This window comes from Saccopteryx leptura, chromosome 1 (genome assembly GCF_036850995.1).
Source record: "Saccopteryx leptura isolate mSacLep1 chromosome 1, mSacLep1_pri_phased_curated, whole genome shotgun sequence".
Lineage (NCBI taxonomy): Eukaryota > Metazoa > Chordata > Mammalia > Chiroptera > Emballonuridae > Saccopteryx > Saccopteryx leptura.
Genome location: NC_089503.1, coordinates 222,457,998 through 222,477,365, shown reverse-complemented (window position 1 = coordinate 222,477,365; position 19,368 = coordinate 222,457,998). Strand labels below are relative to the sequence as shown.

The window sequence follows — 19,368 nt, the reverse complement described above, 5'->3', positions numbered from 1 at the left end:
TTCTCATCTCTCTCCCTTCCTGTCTGTCTGTCCCTATCTGTCCCTTTCTGTCTCTCTCTGTCTCTGTTACAATAAATAAATAAATAAATAAAATTGACTTAACCTAGATTTATGATTTTGACTTTCACATGTTGAGAATATTTTTTCTTCTCCTTTTCTGAGCTGTAATTATGTATGTATTAATTTTAATTAAAATTAAATAGTAATAAAATACTACTATTGAATGATAAAATGTTAAGTGTGATAATAGTATATTTAAAACAATGATTATTTGTGAAGCTTTTTGTCTTTTATTAAATTCTTTTTGTTGATAGAATTATTTATTAGACTTTACTGGATTTTTCTTATTATTAAAATTAATTAATTTTTAGTGATTAATGCTAATTTATATTGTTTTTGTTAATCATACTTTAACACATTTGCCCAAAGCAAAGAATAATGACTTTAGCATTGTTCCAAATGTATAGAATCTTATCGGATATTATCTATAAAAGTTTCATCATTTAGGTAGTTGATTACATTAATTATAGTTTGAACCTACACACTAAAAGTCATAGGAGAAGGTACTTTTGTTATTGTAAAGTAGACATAGCAAAGAATTTACCATAATAACTATTTGTAAGTGTGTGGTTCAGTAGCATCAAGTACGTTTGCACTGCTGTGCGTCCATCACATAGCCCCTCTCCAGAACTCTTCATCTTGCGAAAGCTCTATACCCAATAAACATCTGTCCTTTCTCCCTACCACCAGCCCTTGACAACCACCCTTCTAGTGTCTGTCTCTCTGATTTTGCCTACTCTAGGTACTTAATGTAAGTGGAATCATACAATTTTTGCCATTTTTATTAATTTATTTTTAAAATTTATTGTGTTGACATGGTTTCAAGTATACAACTCAGCATAATAACACCATCTACATACTGCCCGTGCTCCTCCATGCCCCATACAAAGTCTCTTTTTACTACCCCTTGCTTCCCTTCCCATTGCCTCCCTCCCCCACCTCCACTCTCCCTTCCCTCTGACAACTGCTAATCTGTTGTCTGTACATATATATATACAGTGTGTCCGTAAAATCATGGTGCACTTTTGACTGGTCACAGGAAAGCAACAAAAGACGATAGAAATGTGAAATCTGCACCAAATAAAAGGAAAACCCTCCCAGTTTCATACCTATTCAGTGCAGTTTGATGTGGGCTCATGCACAGATTTTTTAGGGCTCCTTAGGTAGCTATCCCGTATAGCCTCTACAGACTCGTCACTGACTGATGGCCTACCAGAACAGGGTTTCTCCACCAAACTGCCGGTTTCCTTCAACTGCTTATCCCACTGAGTAATGTTATTCCTATGTGGTGGCACTTCATTATAAACGCACCGATATTCACATTGCACTTTGGTCATGGATTTGAATTTAGCGAGCCACAGAACACACTGAACTTTCCTCTGTATCGTCCACCTCTCGACTGGCATGGCCATGGGCTGCTCCGCTGTATACATGGTGTTATGTCATCATCTGCGCATGCGCACATGCTGCCACATCATCCTACAGAAACTGGGAGGGTTTTCCTTTTATTTGGTGCAGATTTCACATTTCTATCATCTTTTGCTGCTTTCCTGTGACCAGTCTAAAGTGCACCATGACTTTATGGACACACTGTGTGTATGTGTGTGTATTGACTATATTGTATTGGCTAATCCCTTCACCTTCTTTGATCCAGTCCCCTCTTCCCCCTTTCCCGACAACTATCCATCTTTTTCTTGTGACCCTGTTTCTATTTCAATTTTGTTCCTCAGTTTATTGTGTTCATCGGGTTCCACATTATAAGTGAGACGCTATGGTATTTGTCTTTCTCAGCCTGGCTTATTTCACTTAGCATAATAATCTCCAGGTCCATCCATGCTGTTGCAAAAAATAAGATTTCCTTCTCTTTTTATGGCCATGTTATATTCGTAAATGTACCACAGCTTTTTAATCCACTCGTCCACTGATGGACACTTAGGCTGTTTCCAGATCTTAGCTATTGTAAATAATACTACAGTGAACATGAGGGTGCATATCTCCTTTTGAATTAGTGTTTTGAGATTCTTAGGATATATTACTTTTTTGTGACTGGCTTAATTTACCTAGTGTAATATCCTCAAGGTTCATCCATGTTGTGGCACATGAAAGGATTTTCTCCCTTTTTATTATGAATAATTATTCCATTGCATGTACACACCACCTTTGTTTATCCATTCATCCATTGTCATTTGGATTCCTTCCACCTTCTGACTATTGTGAATGAAACTGCTATAAACACTACAGATACCTCTTCAGAACACTGCTTTCAGTTTTGGGGGTATATACCTAGAAGTAGGGTTGCGGAATCATATGGAAATTCTATTTTTAGTTTTCCAGGGAGTACGGGAGAGTCTCTGTTGAAACTATTATTTAGAAATTTTGAAGTTCTCAGAGCTTTTTACAAAATAGGTATTGCATAGTAGATGTTTTTGCAGTGTTATGTTTTTTTGGAAGTTTGGTTAGAAAACAGAGGCAAAGTCTATGCCTGGGCATGGTTCCTTCCTCCCGGCTGGCTGTCCTTCAGTGTGAGAGCTCACTCACAGGCACCGACCACATTGCTTTGCACTGGTTGGCCGTTTTAGAATGAGAGGCTGACCCCTTTCGGTACCTCTAACTGATTTTAGTTCTTGCTACATAGAAATCACTAGGCTTTATTCATGCCTCCTTTCTAACCTGCCAGTAAAGGCATGAGCCCGCACTTAGTAACGAAATGTCATATTAATCCCTTCTGGCTCATCTATACACTTGTTCTTCCCTCTTTGTGTATCTGTATCTACTTCCAATATCACTTAAATATCAGTTTTCTTAAAATGTTTGAAGCTTAATGTCACTTTCATTATATTCTCTACGTATATGTTAGGTCTGTTTACATAGAGATAAACTTGGCCACATTCATGTATGGCTGATGCTCTGATTACTTTAAAGTCTGTAATAAGTTAACATCATCATTACCAAAGGAAATTTTTATATGTGTAATTCTGCATGACATTGCATTCGGGTCCCATACCTATGAACTGTGTCCATGCTTTAACTCAAAAAGAAATTGCCTTTTCTTTTCTTCTTTTTTCTTTTTATTTATTTTTTATAAATCATTGAATTTTTTCATGGAGCTTAAGGTTCCTGGCATAACATTCTGGACTTACTTTTTAGCTTCAACCATATTTATATCTATCCATCTGCACATTACTGGAGTAATTGCTGTAATTAGAGAAAATGTTACACAAATGACATAAATAAAAAAAACTAAAACTTTCCTTTGTGATCACCATCATTACTTTTATGGAGATATAGTTAAAGAGGTGTAATCATTTCTAACACTCATACAGCAGATTCATTGTGCTGGCATCGCAATTAAGATTAATTCAGTTAAACTGGAAAAATATGTTAATAAACATCATGGAGGCCATTAAAATATATCTAAGATAGTTGTTGAATGGATAATGCATTTCTGAATATCATAAATTCATATCTCTGAGACACATTTCATTTTCTAAGCAGTTCAACAACTATAACATTTACTACATGAAAATACAGTGCATATTTTTATTGTATTATCCTAATACTGTGTGCATAATATTTACTATATAATATGGAATTAATAAATAGGTTCTAGTAGAATTAATTTTAAATTTGATCATTGTTATGCATTTTACCCAGGAAATATTTATCCTTGTGTATCATATAAAATATTTAAACTCACAATTTTTACTAAGTAACCAGTGAATATTCTTTAAATTAAAATTTAAAGTGATCTATTATATATCTGTTAAAAGAACAGATTGAGTTTTATTTATAGGGAAATATCTATTATCCTCTTTTCTTTTAATCACTGAGGAAATAAAATATTTATTTTATTTTCAATAGTACTTTGTTTTCTCCCTTGTTAGTACTCCAATTTTTAAAAGCAGTAATTTCCTCAAAATAATAATTTAAAAACTTATTTTTCTTTTAAGCAAGAGGAGGGAGATAGACTCTTGCATATACCCTGACCGTGATCCACTGGCAACCCCCTCTGGGGCCCAATGCTGCAATCAACCAAGCTATCCTCAGCACCCCAAGGTTGAACCCAGACTAACCAAACCACTGGCTGCAGGATGGGAGGAGGGAGAGAAGGGAGAGAGTGAGAGAGAGAGAGGAAAAGAAGCAGATGGTTACTTCTCATGACTGCCCTGACCTCACTTCTCATGTGTACTTTGACCAGGGATCAAACTCAGGACCTCCCCCTGGGCCGACTATCCACTGAGCCAACTGGCCAGGGCCTAAAAAGACTTTTTAATTAATCTTTTAAATTTTTATTCTGTACTGTAATTTGCTTTTATTAATTGACCTTCTATTACAAGGAGTTTCTTCCTTCGTTGTGTGATCTCTCTTCTTTTCCTGTTCTAACTCATTCTTTCCCCCCTCTTTTCAATATGATCATGAGTCAGGAGCAGTTCATTCTGTGCTGCTCCAAGCAGGTGAGGGTCGGATGGCTTACTGAGATGTTGGGTTATTTTTCCTACAGTTTTGCCACTTGCCCAGTGTTGCTTGTTCTTTTATCAAGTCCTCTACCTTGAGAGTTTTAGGTCTTATTTTATGTTTCCTTGACTGAAGAGCAGCCTTTGGCCACCTGGAAATGGTCTCCTATTTATAGAGAACTTTGGTTTTGAAAGGAGTATACTAAGAGGGTGTATGTATAGCTGGTCAGATTGGCCTGGCCATCCCTGGGGACTGCTGCTGGTGCCACTGCTAGCTGTCCCTCACCAGCTCTCTATTTAAAAGCTACAGTCAAAAAAATTGTGCTTTAAAAGTGAAATATTCTTTATAATTAATATTTTCCATTCATCCCTATAATTTCACACCCAAACATTTTGAGGAAAAATTTGGATTTATGACTCAAACATAATTAATGAGCCTGATAGAGCAACCTTCACACCTCCTACCACCTTCTCTTCGCTCTTATTTCAATGCATAGTTTTCCATAGAATTTATTACTTTCTAATGGTTTATGATGTGTTTCCTGTGGCTTGTTCCTTTGCTGTCTGCCCATTGGTAGCATCCAAGCTGCAGAAGGGCAAGTCCCTGTTATTTTGCTGAATGGTGCACACCCAGCAATGAGGAGAGTGCCGAACACAGAGTAGGTACTAACTGCTGAAAGGATGAAGGACTCCTGACTGTGGTTGGACTGACATACTGTCAAAAGATAGGATACTTTTCGTGATTCTCTAGCTTCACACATCTAATAAGCAGTTGACCTGATTAAACTTCAGGGCTAGTGCCTCTTTTCTTTGAAAAAATAAAAAGCATGAACTTTATTTAGAAATTGTCTCATAGCTTTTAAAACAGTTTGTAGATTTTGGCTCTGTTGTTTTTTAGTAGTTTGGGGCAAAAACATAGGTCCAGGAACTTATAGTTTTCCAAAAGCTCCATAGGGCAATAGGCTGACCTGACATTTGCCTTTAGTTTTTTAAGCTGGTATGAGTTCTGCCAGCTCGTATGGGTTGAGGAGAGCATGCTGAGGTAACAGGACATGTCTAAACCAGCCATGGTACTTTGAGAAAGGGCAAGCCAGTCTGATTCTACAATAGAGTGGTCTTTCTACACGTAGCTATGCTAACTATCAGTAAAGAGTGCCGTAGACTAGGAAGTAATGTAATCCATACTATCCAATTTCCTCCAAAAAAGAAATCTATAACCTAAAACAGTGCAATATTTGCTGATAGAATTTGAATGCAGCTTTTCTATGAATAGAATAATGATTTTCTTGATGAATGATGGACAATCTTTATAACTACATTTCTGAGAAGATTTTACATTACTTTTAGCATGATATGACCCAGATCATTTTAAGTATGGTTATGTTTTTAGTTCTATTTTTTAAGAATTACCACTTGTATTTTAATTTTCTTTTACACAGCAGTTAACTTTTGTTGATCCGAATGCATGTGGCCATACTGTTCTGTAGATTTGTTTTTTATCTCCCTATGTTTACCAGAAGAATATATTCTTTATTCATAGGCAGTGTAGATATTTCCATGCACACATGCAAGAAATGTTCTCGTTTGATATAAGTAATCTGTTATATGACTATATCAGCATTATGACACTGAGAATACATAATAATCTGCCTATAGAAATTGTTTTATCTATTTATGGTATATATATGTATATATTCACCTGTTTTTACTCTTTCAGATTGAAAGACATGACAACTGTGCCTATGACTACCTTGAAGTTCGAGATGGAACCAATGAGAATAGCCCTTTGATAGGGCGTTTCTGTGGTTATGATAAGCCTGAAGATATCAGATCTACCTCCAATACCTTGTGGATGAAGTTTGTTTCTGATGGAACTGTGAACAAGGCAGGATTTGCTGCTAACTTTTTTAAAGGTAATTTGAAATAATTTGGAACGTGGGATTTCCCTTGTCAGGAATAAATATGATATTTAGCTTTGAGGTAATGGGAGTAAAGTTTTATTGAAAGTTGAAATATGCAGTGTTCATAAGGGGGTTTGGGTGAGTTTCTATGGAAAAGGTTATTGGTAAAATAGTGGAATTTTAGACTTTGTAGCACAGGGTAGGAGTCCCATTAGGATATTCTATAATTTTCTTAAATGAAATAGACAAAGCAAAGTCCAGAAAAGGATAGATAGACTGGGAGAAAATATTTGCAATATAGACAACAAAAGATTCAGAATGGCTTTTACTACATTGTAAATAATTTATGGCCTCCTGAGTAGACTACCTAAAATGTCTGGGTTTCTTTTTACAAAGACTTATTACCGATCTGATACTTAAAATTTACTTTTTTATAAAGAGTTATTACTGATAAGCCTTAATTTTGAGTTTATATAACTAAATTTTAGTTTATTTTTATGTCCCATATTTGGTGTGTATTAGTAAAGTAAAAGAAAACTATTTTATGTGAATAGTAACATCAAATGTGTATTTAGAAAATTTATAGGCACTTATGTTAGCCATGCCATTGTAGAATAAATTCTATTCTAGGAAGAGGAAATATTTTTTCTCTACTGATTTTTATACGGTAAGTGATGAATTCAGTTGTGTATGTCAAAATTTAGTATGTTAGTATCTATTGTTTTCATTATTTTTAATTGAATTTATTTGGGTGACATTGTTTCACAAAACCATACAGACTTCATGTGTACCACTCTACAGACATCTGCACTCTGCATTGGATGCCCATCGCCCAGAGTCAAGTCCCCTCCCGTCCCCACCTATCCCCCTTCACCCACCTCCACTTACCTGTCCTTATCCTCTGGCTATCACTACGTGTTGTTTGTGTCTGAGTTAAATATATATTTGTTTGTTTAATCCCTTCATCTTCTTTCATCTTGCCCCTAACCCCTTCCTCTCTGACAGCTGTTCATTATTTAAAGAACAACAATATAATGAGTTTTTCCTAAGAGTTACTTAGGTGTTCATCATATGAATTGAAAGGCAGAAAACCTTGAAACTTTTACTATAGGTATTCAAAGTATTTACTAAAGTGTACATTTATATGCTTTAAATCTTCTGTATGTGTTATAGTTTATGATAGAAGAAACATAGTATCAAGATTCTCTCATGTGATATTAATATATTTGGTTATCAAAAATGCTTAGTGTTTTGCTGATGTATAATTTTTCCAGAGAATATTATTTGCTAATTTCCTAACTCACAATAGGTTATACCTGAAAAATGAGATTATAGAGTAGCTTGTCATATATATTTTTTAAAGTAGTATATATTTTCATGTATATTTTTCATGTTTCCATATAAAATTAAAGTAGTACGTATATTTATTTATAAAAATATGGTTTATTATATTTCCTGGATAATATGCTTATAATAAAAAAACTGAATGCTTTAAAGAGGTCTAGTAAGTTTCTAAGTTTTTTCTTTTTAATTTATATTCACCATAATGTATTTTTTTAAAGCATTTTTTAGACTCTCTAGCAAACAATACTATGAAATCAACAGGTAAAGCTGTGGTTTTTCTTTTTTTGTTTTTCAATAAGTTTTTCTGTTTTATTCTGAAAAATCTCTAGGCTTTAATAATCCCCTTTGACCTTAAATCCAGAAAATACACATACTGTGTTGAGATAAGGCGATTTTCAGCTGGCCTTGCTCCAGGTTTTCGACACTTCTCTTGGTTCTTACATGTCCTTAGGTTGCAGTGACATGAATTCCTGTTTTTCATCCATCAAGGGCTTGCAAATTGTTCCTGCTCCTTTGTTGAAGCAATTGTCTGTTATATTCAGAGCTATTGAGCATATCACATTTTCAAAACGTTTCACACCTTAGTATATAAAAACAAAGCACTCCAATGGTTCTCTATCTCTTGCCATCTGTATAGAGGAGGACGAGTGTGCCAAGCCGGACCGCGGGGGCTGTGAGCAGCGCTGTCTGAACTCGCTGGGCAGCTATCAGTGTGCGTGTGAGCCCGGCTATGAGCTGGGGCCGGACAAACGGAGCTGCGAAGGTACAACTGGACTTGCACTTGGCTTTCTGTGCCTGAAGTCTCATTCTTTCTCTCCTTCTGCTTCCCTCTTCCTTACCTATGAGACTCAATTTATAGTCACAGCTAATGTGCAACTGCCTGGGTTCTCACTATAAAATCAGTCAGTTCCTCCTTTGATTACTATCCAGGCCAATTTATCTATCTATCTATCTATCTATCTATCTATCTATCTATCTATCTATCTATCTGTCTGTCTTATCTATCTACTTATCTAATATATTTCTATTTTTATCTCTCTCTAGACCAGTTTTTTACCCATCTAGCCATATTCTGTCATTTACTTTTTTCTTAACATAATTTATGCATGCACCTCCCTTATTAAACTGCAGAGACCTTATTCTGAATTATCTTTATACTACAAGCATCTAGACGTAGCACCGTAATATATAGAGCAGGAACTTAATGCATTTTATTAATAAAAGATTTAGAAACAAAGGCATTTTGTTATGCTTTCTACATTTCTTCTGTAATTCTAAGATGAGATTTCTTGTACAGGGTTTTGTTACAATGTCCTGTGATCTCTTCCTTTGGAATTTAAAACTGACTCAATTCCGTTTCCCCTGTTCCAAACTAAAGGCCCCATACTCGAATAACAGACAGAATATGTAAACTGATCTGCCTTCCTCCATTCTATTTTTCATTTATTCCCCTCTGAAATTTTCTACCAAAATCATTTTTATAGAACTTGTAGCACTTTAACATTGTTGATATTTTTGTATTTATTAAGGTTTCTTTTGGTGTTTCCCACACAAGTGTAAGCTGGCAACATATGAGCACCTTGTTCTCTACTGGATCTCTAATAAAGGGCATCATAAGTGGCAAAGGTGGCAGCACTATTTGCTTAATGAATAAATGCCATACCCCAGCTGACCTATTTATAAAGATAAGGGATTCCCTCTTTCTTCTTAAAAGTTTAAGCGTAAGAGATACATATAAAAATAAAGATACATATACAGGTGGGGCAGAGTAGGTTTACAGTTTGTATGGAATATAATACAATAATAAATAATAATATAAGAATAAACTTTCACATACTCATAACTGTAAATATGTAAATATACACACACAAGGCAATTAAAGCATAGAACTATTACTTTAGATAACTCTTGACTCCCTAAGAATTAATTGTAAATCATATACAATGTAAGTTGTTTTTATTCAGCTTTCTCTTGGATACTCTGATTTTGTTAAACTACCTTAAATAAATTTATAAAATAAACTATCTTTCAATAAGGAAGAGAGGTAACATGACTACTACCTCTTTTAACTAGATTATCTAATAGGGAAAGAAAACCAGCTATTAAATGGAGTTTTTGGAACAACTATGTTCTATTTATAATAGTTTATCTTGCCTGCTCGTCAGGCAACTTTTTCCAAAGGAGTGTTGGAAAAAAAGAGTTTAAAGAAATATAAACAATTGAGTTTGTTCCTACTGTGTCAGACTAGATGTGCTTTACATGTATCTTTTCATTGATTCTCACAATTATCAGGTGGTGTAGTATTATTATATCCATTTAAGGCAGCGGTTCTCAACCTGTGGGTCGCGACCCATGCAGGTGTCGAACGACCAAAACGCTTAAGCGACCCTGTGTTTTGGTCCTTCGACCCCCGCCGGGGTCGCGACCCACAGGTTGAGAACCGCTGATTTAAGGGATAAGGATACTGATACCCAGTTTTTTTTTGTATTGGTCACCCAACTTTAAAATGATCTCAAATGTTGTAGTACAACCATACTTTTCTAGACTCTAAAGCTACTCTGTTGATAAGTGGGGATAGATGGTTAAAATGGTTGTACTACAGTCTAAGCAACAGAGACTGTAGCCTCTAGATTTTGAAAAATTTGGAAGGTGGTTGAAATTTAATGCCTGAGATGTTTGGTTATCAATGGGAAAGTGCGAAGACAGGGATGACTTTGTTAAGAGAAAACCTTTTTCTTTTTCTTCTAGCGGCTTGCGGCGGACTTCTTACCAAACTTAATGGCACCATAACCACTCCAGGCTGGCCCAAGGAGTACCCTCCTAATAAAAACTGCGTGTGGCAAGTGGTTGCACCAACCCAGTACAGAATTTCTATGAAGTTTGAGTTTTTTGAATTGGAGGGCAATGAAGTAAGTTAACAATAAATATACTTTTTTCCTATTGTGTTTTGGGAATTCCTGGGGCAAATTGATAAACTAAAAATATAAAGAAAGAATGCATTTCAGTGATACAACAGTATAGATGTTAGTCTTTTTTTGCTCTACTGCTCATTTAGGCAACTACTATAATTCCTGTTGCACTGGATAATATTTTAGACAGTTTCTGGGAGACTGAAAATTACTCTGATGGAGTTTTTATTTAGTGTATTAATATACAGCATGTTTTTGAATCATTAAAGAACTACGAAAATAATTAGAATCAACTTCACATATATGTCACATAGGCTTTCTAAAAAAAATACAGTAAAATCCACTGGTTAAGTCATAACAAAAATATTCTTTTGAGAGAACCTAGTATACTTGACTTGTGGAAATAAATATGTTTTTATTATATAAGTAGTTTTTATTATGAATGTGCTCATGGCTCACAAATAAGGAAAGAGTATAACTTTACCCTCAATAAAAGATGCATTTAGTTGATACTATCTTTGATTTACAAAATTAATAGTTTTAGCCTAAATAAAAAGATTTATTTCTTGATACTATCTTTCCTTTACAAAAGTTTACTATAATAAAGTAGAGTTTTCCATCAGGTGACCACATTTAAACAAGTGAGATAATTTATTTGAAAGACACTTCTGCACCTTTTTAAATCTCTTATTAATGACTTTGAGGTTAAAAAAAAGAAAGCAGACTTTTAATTTCCCTAAAGGAAATTAAAGTCTAAAATGTGATAAATTTATGTATTTCAGACAATTGTGGAATTTCAGGTCTCAGTGGACATTCTGAGATGGAAAAGGCCACAATTTATATTTATAACATACTTTATCCACATGGAACATCATTTTCCTTTAGTATTATCTGAAATTTGAAGAAACTTTAAAATGAAGAAAATAACTTTTATAGTATTTTTAGAAGAGCTTTCATATGAGTGACACTTTTTGAAAACAGGTGATCCCTACTAGTTCTGTGGTGTGATACGAACTTTGTGTTGAATAACTTCTATTTTCTCAGTTTTCCGTAAAGCTGTTAGTTGTGGCAGATAGGACATTTTAATTCATTAATTGATAGATGTTCCTAAGAAGGCTAGAAGTTTATATTGAGGAGAAAGGAGAGTAGATAGCTTTAAATAAATTGTGGTCCAGAATGATTTTTCTCATAGCAGTGGTCTTTATTCATGGAAGGAACCTTTATAAACTCTGTAACATATCCCACAATTCTTAAACTTATAATGATGTTCTTATGTGGGCAGCTGTTACAATCTGTGTATTTTCATAGTTTGACATCTTAGGTATTTAATATAAAGACATGATTTTTAAAACTTGACCTTTAGAATACTGAGTTAAGTTAAACTTGGTTATTTTATTCATTAAATTGATAGCCAAAAGGAAAGGCAATGTCAATGTCAAACAACTTTAGCCTTGGAAACTTCCTCCTATCCTATGTTAGAGCCTTGTCCAAACAAAAGTTGCAGCTGTGGCCTGACCTGTGGTGGCGCAGTGGATAAAGTGTCGACCTGGATCACTGAGGTCGCTGGTTCAAAACCCTGCACTTGCCTGGTCAAGGCACATATGGAAGTTGATACCTCCTGCTCCTCCCCTTTCTCTCTTTCTCTCACTCTCTCTCCTCTCTAAAAAGAATAAATAAAAAGAATTTTTTTAAGTTGCAGTTGTAGCAGAGTAGATAGAAAATGAAAACTTATTTCATTTTTCCTAGCAACATTTTGATAATTTTTAAAAATTTTATTTAGAAGATTAAATTTAACAGGGTAACTTTGATCAATAAGAGTACATAGGTTTCAAGTAAACATTTCCATAGCATTTGAACTGTTGATTCTGTTGTATTTCTATCACCTTATATTTGTCTCTCTTTACACCCTTCTCCCCATCCCCACCTCCCATCCCCCTCCCCTACACCCTCCTCCACCTGGTAACCACTTCCCTTTTATCTATGTGATTGCTGGGTCATATGGTAGTTCTATTCTTAATTTTTTGAGGAACCACCATACTTTCCCCCATAATGGTTGCGTTAATTTGCATTCCCACCAGCAGTGGATGAGGGTTCCTTTTTCTCCACAGCCTCTCCAACATTTGCTATTACCTGTCTTGTTAATAATAGCCAATCTAACAGGTGTGAGGTGGTATCTCATTGTAGTTTTGATTTGCATTTCTCAAACAGCTAGTGAAGATGAGCTTCTTTTCATATATCTGTTGGCCATTTGTAAGTCCTCTTGTAAGAAGTGTCTGTTCGGTTTCTCTCCTCATTTTTTAATTGAATTGTTTGCTTCTTTGTTGCTGAGCTTTGTGAATTCTTTGCATATTTTGGATATTAACCCCTTATTGGAGCTGTTTGCAAATATCATCTCCCATTTAGTTGGCTGCCTATCTGTTTTGTTGTCAGTTTCTTTCGCTGTGCAGAAGTTTTAGTTTGATGTAGTCCCACTCAATTATTTTTGCCTCTACTTCCCTCTCTTGCTTTCACTGCATTCCAGAAATTTTGGTATGTCATATTATCATTTTCCTTTGTCTGTGTATTAGCTTTTGATCTCTGCTTTTATTTCTTCTTTGGCCCAGTCATTTTTTAGAAATATGTTGTCTAATTTCCACATTTTTATGGGTTTCGTACTTCCTTGTTGCAGTTGAATTCTAATTTCAAAGTCTTATGGTCATAAAATATGCTTGGTATAATTTCAATCTTCCTGAATTTGTTGATGTTAGTTTTGTGGCCCAATGAATGGTCTATCCTTGAGAATGTTCCATGCACACTGGGAAAGAGTATATAATTTGACATTTTGTAATGAAGTGTCCTGCAAATGTCTATTATGTCCATTTGTTCCTGTGTGTCATTTAGGCTGATATTTCTTTATTGATTTCTGTGTGGATGATCTATCTAAAGCAATCAATGGTGTGTTGAAATCTCCAGGTATGATAGTGCTTTTGTCTGCTTCTATTTTTAGATGTTAGAAGATGTCTTATATATAAGGTCTACCGGAAAGTTCTGTCTGTTTCTATCACAACAAGTTTCGACACGTAAGCACATGTTTATTTGGCGCATGTGTGCCTCTCTATTTTTATCACTTAATGTATCCATACTGATGTAGCAAATTAACTAAAACAGAGTTGATTCACATTAGTCTTATGTGTGAAGCGATAGTGTAGCCATGGCTATTGATAAAGTTCATTTACGCCACTGTATTGTATACGAATTTCAACAAGGAAGAAATGCTACAGAAGCATGTAGAAATTTATTAAAAGTGTTTGGTGAAGGTACAGTTTCTGATAGGACATGCAGAAGATGGTTTGAAAAATTCGAAACAGGTGATTTCCACCTTTCTGATAAGCAATGTTCTGGGCGACCATCTTTGATTGATGATGATGTTGTTAAGACCATGTTGGAGCAAGATCCTTTTCTGACAACATCAGAGATTGCAGAAAGGCTTAATTCAGCTCAGCAAATCATTTTGGACCATATTCGGAAGATAGGATTGGTGTGGAAGTATATTATTTAATAAAGTTTATTGACGGTAAGAAAAATTTGTATTTTGTTTTATTCCAAAAACGGACAGAACTTTCCAGTAGACCTTATATTTTGATGCTCCCTGGTTTGGTGCATATATACCAAGAAGTGTTATGTCTTCTTGCTACAGTGTCTCCTTTATCAATATAAAATGCCCATCTTTGTCTCTGGTTACCTTTGTTGTCTTGAAGTCAGCGTTGTTGCTGTGAGTAGGAATATACCTGATTTTCTTTGGGTATTATTTGCTTGGAGAATTGTTTTCCAACCCTTCGTTTTAAATCTACTTTTGTCCTTGCAGCTTAGCTGTGTCTCTTGAAGCCAGCATATGGTTGGGTTTTGCTTTTTGATCCAATCTGCTATTCCTTGCCTCTTTATTGGTGAGTTCAGTCTATTTACATCTAGGGTAATTATTGACACTTGAGAATTTTCTATAGCCATTTTATATTTTGTTTTCAGGTAGCTCTGTGTCTTGTTTGGTTCTTCTCTTTTTTGTTTCTGTCAGTTGTTTTTGTTTGGTGGTATTCCATACTTCTTTCCACTGTTTTTTCTTTTTTTTAAGCTGTGTATTCCAGTAGTGGCTTTTTGTGGGTAGTTACCATTAGGTTTGTAAGAAAATGTTTATACATACAAGAGTCCTTTGTCTTATGAGTGCTTCTGCACTCCATTCTCCTTTGTTCCTGCAGATCTTTTTCCTCTTCCCTTTTATGTTATTGTTGTCATAGATTATCCTTGTTTTTCTTGTGACCATTTTGGAGCTTTTACTTGTAGTTATGATTTGTTTTGATCTTTGTGTCTGATCAAATAACCCCCTTGAGTGGGGGTTTTCTGGTGATAAATTCTCTCAACTTCTCTATGTCTGTAAAAGGTTTTATTTGTCCTTAATACTTGAAGAACAACTTTGATGAATAAAATATTCTTTTCTGGTAATCCCTCTCTTTCAGTACTTTGAATGTTTAGGTCTACTTTCTCCTGGCTTGTAGAGTTTCTGCTGAGAGGTCTGATGATAACTTCATGGACTTTCCTTTATATATTATGTTCTTCTTTCCCTTAGCTGCCTTAAGGAGTCTTTCTTTGTCATTGATTCTTCATAATTTTATTACAGTGTGCCTTGAAGTAGGTCTGTTTGGGTTGTGGTAACTCAATGTTCTGTGTGCTTCTTGGATTCGAGGCTCTAACTCTTTCCATAGGCTTGGGAAATTCTCATCAATTATTTGTTTGAATAGGCTCTCTGTTCCCTTCTCCCTCTCTTTTTCTTCTGATATACCCATTATTCTTTTATTGCTCTTTCTGATGGAGTCAGACAATTTTTTTTTTTTTACAGAAACAGAGAGAGTCAGAGAGAGGGATAGATAGGGACAGACAGACAGGAATGGAGAGAGATGAAAAACATCAATCATTAGTCTTTTCTTGCCACACATTAGTTGTTCATTGATTGCTTTCTCATATGTGCTTTGACCATGAGACTACAGTAGACTGAGTAACTCCTTGCTCAAGCCAGTGACCTGGTGAGCTTTGCTTAAACCAGATGAGCCTGCGCTCAAGCTGGCAACCTCGGGGTCTCGAACCTGGGTCCTCCACATCCCAGTTCGATGCTCTATCCACTGCACCACCGCCTGGTCAGGTGTTTCTTGTAGGGTTTACTCAGTTTTTTAAATTTGTGAATCTCTCTTCTGTTCTCTCTATCTTAGATGTTACTGATTCTTTCCTCTAACTTGTTCTATTAGCTAAACTTGCTACTTCAGTCTTCAATTCATGTATTGAGTTCTTCATCTCTGTTTTTAAAGTTTGTCTCCTTGGTGTAGTATTCATTTTGTTAATTAATTGTTTTCTGAGCTCATTAAGTTGCCCATTGGCATTGTCTTGCATCTTATTGAGTATTCTCAGAAGTTCAATTTTGAATTCTTTATCATTTTACTCCAAGGTTTCCATGTGATTAAGATTGTTTTCTGGAGAATTTTTATTTTCTTTTTGAACTTCATCTCTGTCATGTGTAGCCATGGTATTCATTTTTGTATTCCTTGATGGCATGTGATATTGTGTAGGAACCCTAACAAAAAAACAACTAAAGAAATAAATAACTTTAAAAAACACAATAGGCCCTGGCCAGTTGACTCAGCGGTAGAGCGTCGGCCTGGCGTGCGGGGGACCCGGGTTCGATTCCCGGCCAGGGCACATAGGAGAAGCACCCATTTGCTTCTCCACCCCCCCCTCCTTCCTCTCTGTCTCTCTCTTCCCCTCCTGCAGCCAAGGCTCCACTGGAGCAAAGATGGCCCGGGCGCTGGGGATGGCTCCTTGGCCTCTGCCCCAGGCGCTGGAGTGGCTCTGGTCACGGCAGAGCAACGCCCCGGAGGGGCAGAGCATTGCCCCCTGGTGGGCAGAGCGTCGCCCCTGGTGGGCGTGCCGGGTGGATCCTGGTCAGACGCATGCGGGAGTCTGTCTGACTATCTCTCCCCGTTTCCAGCTTCAGAAAAATACAAAAAAAAATAATAATAAATAAAAAACACAATAAAAAATTATGAGAAGTAAAGAAGAAAAACCACAAAAAAGAGAAAACCAAAAAAAATTAAAACAAACCCCCAAAATGAAAATATCATATATAAAAATTAAATAAAATGAAATTCAAACGAGAAAAAAAAAGAATAAGCAAAAAAGGAAATATACATTTCTGTCTTGAGAGATTTCTTCTAATAGGTGTTGCTGTATTACAAGTATTAGCTCTGTGAAGTTCCTGGGCTGTCCTCTGCTGAGATTTTGCTGTTACAATGATGTAGGCAGGGCCACAGTCATGCTGGTGGGTGGACAGAGGCAGATTTAACAGCAGGCGTACTGGGCATGCTCTCTGGGCCCTGCTTCTGAAGGGCCCTGCAAAACCCCAACTTTAACTTTTTTTCTAATGTAAGGTGCCCAATATTTTCTTCTGTGCCCAGGGCCTTTACCAACCTTAACCCACTTCTGTGAGTGGGGTGTTTTGTTAGTGCTTTATGGATTCAGCTTTATGGCTTTGGCTTTACTGCTTACTGCTCTAGCAATGGCTATCTTAAGTTTCCAGGCATACCTCCCCTTGACTCAGGAACAGACATAGACCACCTCTGTTCTTCAGGGGAGAGCACGGCTCTGGAGAGCTAGCTGAGGGGTTTGTCTCTGCCACTCTCAACATTGCGAGTTGAGAGATGCAGGATCTGGGAGGCTTGGTGGGGGCACACTTTAGCTTTCTCTGAACTGAACCAAGTGCAGGCTGCAGGCGGACTGTGGAAACAATGACTGTGACCCCATACTCTGGCCACTTTGGTTTATCTCCCCCTCTGTCCCTCTGTCTCACTGCTCCTCCTGGAAGAAGGAGACCCAGCCAGTCACTTCAGATTTCCCTCTCTGTACCCCTCAGACAAAATCCAGTGAGCCTGAGCTTCCTTCCTCCCATATTTCAACAGACAAAAGAAAACAAGTCTGGGTTGGTCTCCTCACCAGAGCCAACATTAAATGCATTTTATCTTCTTCAACATTAAATGCCCCTCTTTTCACCCCATCCCACCTTTAGTCCTTTCAGTGCACGGATCTTTCGGGTGCACCTGTGAGCCCAGCTGAAGTTTCTGCACTGCAGTATAGTTGTTCAATTTGTTGAAATCTCAAGGGGAGAGATTAGGAGTATCTCTCACACCACCATTACTCTGATGTCACTCAGGAAAAAAATCCATTTTTCTAATTTATCACCTAGTTAATATCACAGAAACAAGTACTTTGAGTTGACATATTGCAAAGTACAAATCATGCCCCAGGGTTCAATCATATGCATTGTTAAACTTGCTAATTACACATTTATGAAACAAGGTCATTCACGCAAGACATGTCTTTCAGAATGTGCCATGTCGAAACTTTAGTATTGTTATATGGAAACATCTGTTTGTGGCCATAAAATTGCTTAAGAATACCTGGCATTCACTTAGCTTCTTTAATTTTGGTGGTGTTTTTACATTACGTATAAATCCAATTTCATTTTAGTATTCCTTTTTCTCTTCATTCCATGTATAGAATTCCTGTTTGTTTGCATTCCTGCAGCAGTGATGCAGAGTAACTTCACCATACTTAGCAACTCAAAGAAATTGAGAAATACAACTTTGTTTGATAAGTTTGAAAAGCAAATGATCCTTTTCATTATATACCAAGTGTCTGTCTCACTTTGAAAGTTACTAATGGTGCTGTTCTCATTAGAATAAAGTTTTTGGCTACAATGAGATACCACCTCACCCCTGTTAGATTAGCTATTATCAACAAGACGGGCAATAGCAAATGTTGGAGAGGCTGTGGAGAAAAAGGAACCCTCATACACTGTTGGTGGGACTGTAAAGTAGTACAACCATTATGGAGGAAAGTATGGTGGTTCCTCAAAAAACTGCAAATAGAACTACCTTATGACCCAGCAATCCCTCTACTGGGTATATACCCCAAAACCTCAGAATCATTGATACGTAAAGACACATGTAGCCCCATGTTCATTGCAGCACTGTTCACAGTGGCCAAGACATGGAAACAACCAAAAAGCCCTTCAATAGAAGACTGGATAAAGAAGATGTGGCACATATACACTATGGAATACTACTCAGCCATAAGAAATGATGACATCAGATCATTTACAGCAAAATGGTGGGATCTTGATAACATTATACGGAGTGAAATAAGTAAATCAGAAAAAAACAAGAACTACATGATTCCATACATTGGTGGAACATAAAAACGAGACTAAGAGACATGGACAAGAGAGTGGTGGTTACCAGGGGTGGGGGGAGGGAGGACGCAGGAGGGAGGGAGGGAGAGTTAGGGGGAGGGGGAGGGGCACAGAGAAAACTAGACAGAGGATGACGGAGGACAATCTGACTCTGGGTGAGGGGTATGCAACATAATTTAATGACAAAATAACCTAGACATATTTTATTTGAATATATGTACCCTGAATTATTAATGTCATCCCATTAACATCAATAAAAATTTATTTAAAAAAAAAAAAAAAAAAAAAAAAAAAAAAAGAATAAAGTTTTTGGGAGGCAACCCTGGACCAAGCAAAACTCGATGTTATTAATCACCACAATGACATGTTTGATATCTGTAGTTTTGGGAACGTTATGTAAAATATTTAAGCCTCAGTTTTCTCATCTTTACGAT

General features: G+C 36.3%; 1 protein-coding gene across 2 annotated transcripts in view; it reads left to right on the top strand.

Moving 5' to 3' along the window:
• Positions 1–19,368, top strand: part of TLL1 (tolloid like 1) — a 202,133-nt gene that overhangs the window by 146,402 nt on the left and 36,363 nt on the right. For both annotated transcript variants that reach the window (XM_066386943.1, XM_066386936.1), the window contains exons 13-15: positions 6,232–6,427; positions 8,397–8,522; positions 10,508–10,668. In XM_066386943.1, coding sequence (XP_066243040.1) covers positions 6,232–6,427; positions 8,397–8,522; positions 10,508–10,668 — 483 coding nt within the window. The remainder of the gene's footprint in view (positions 1–6,231; positions 6,428–8,396; positions 8,523–10,507; positions 10,669–19,368) is intronic.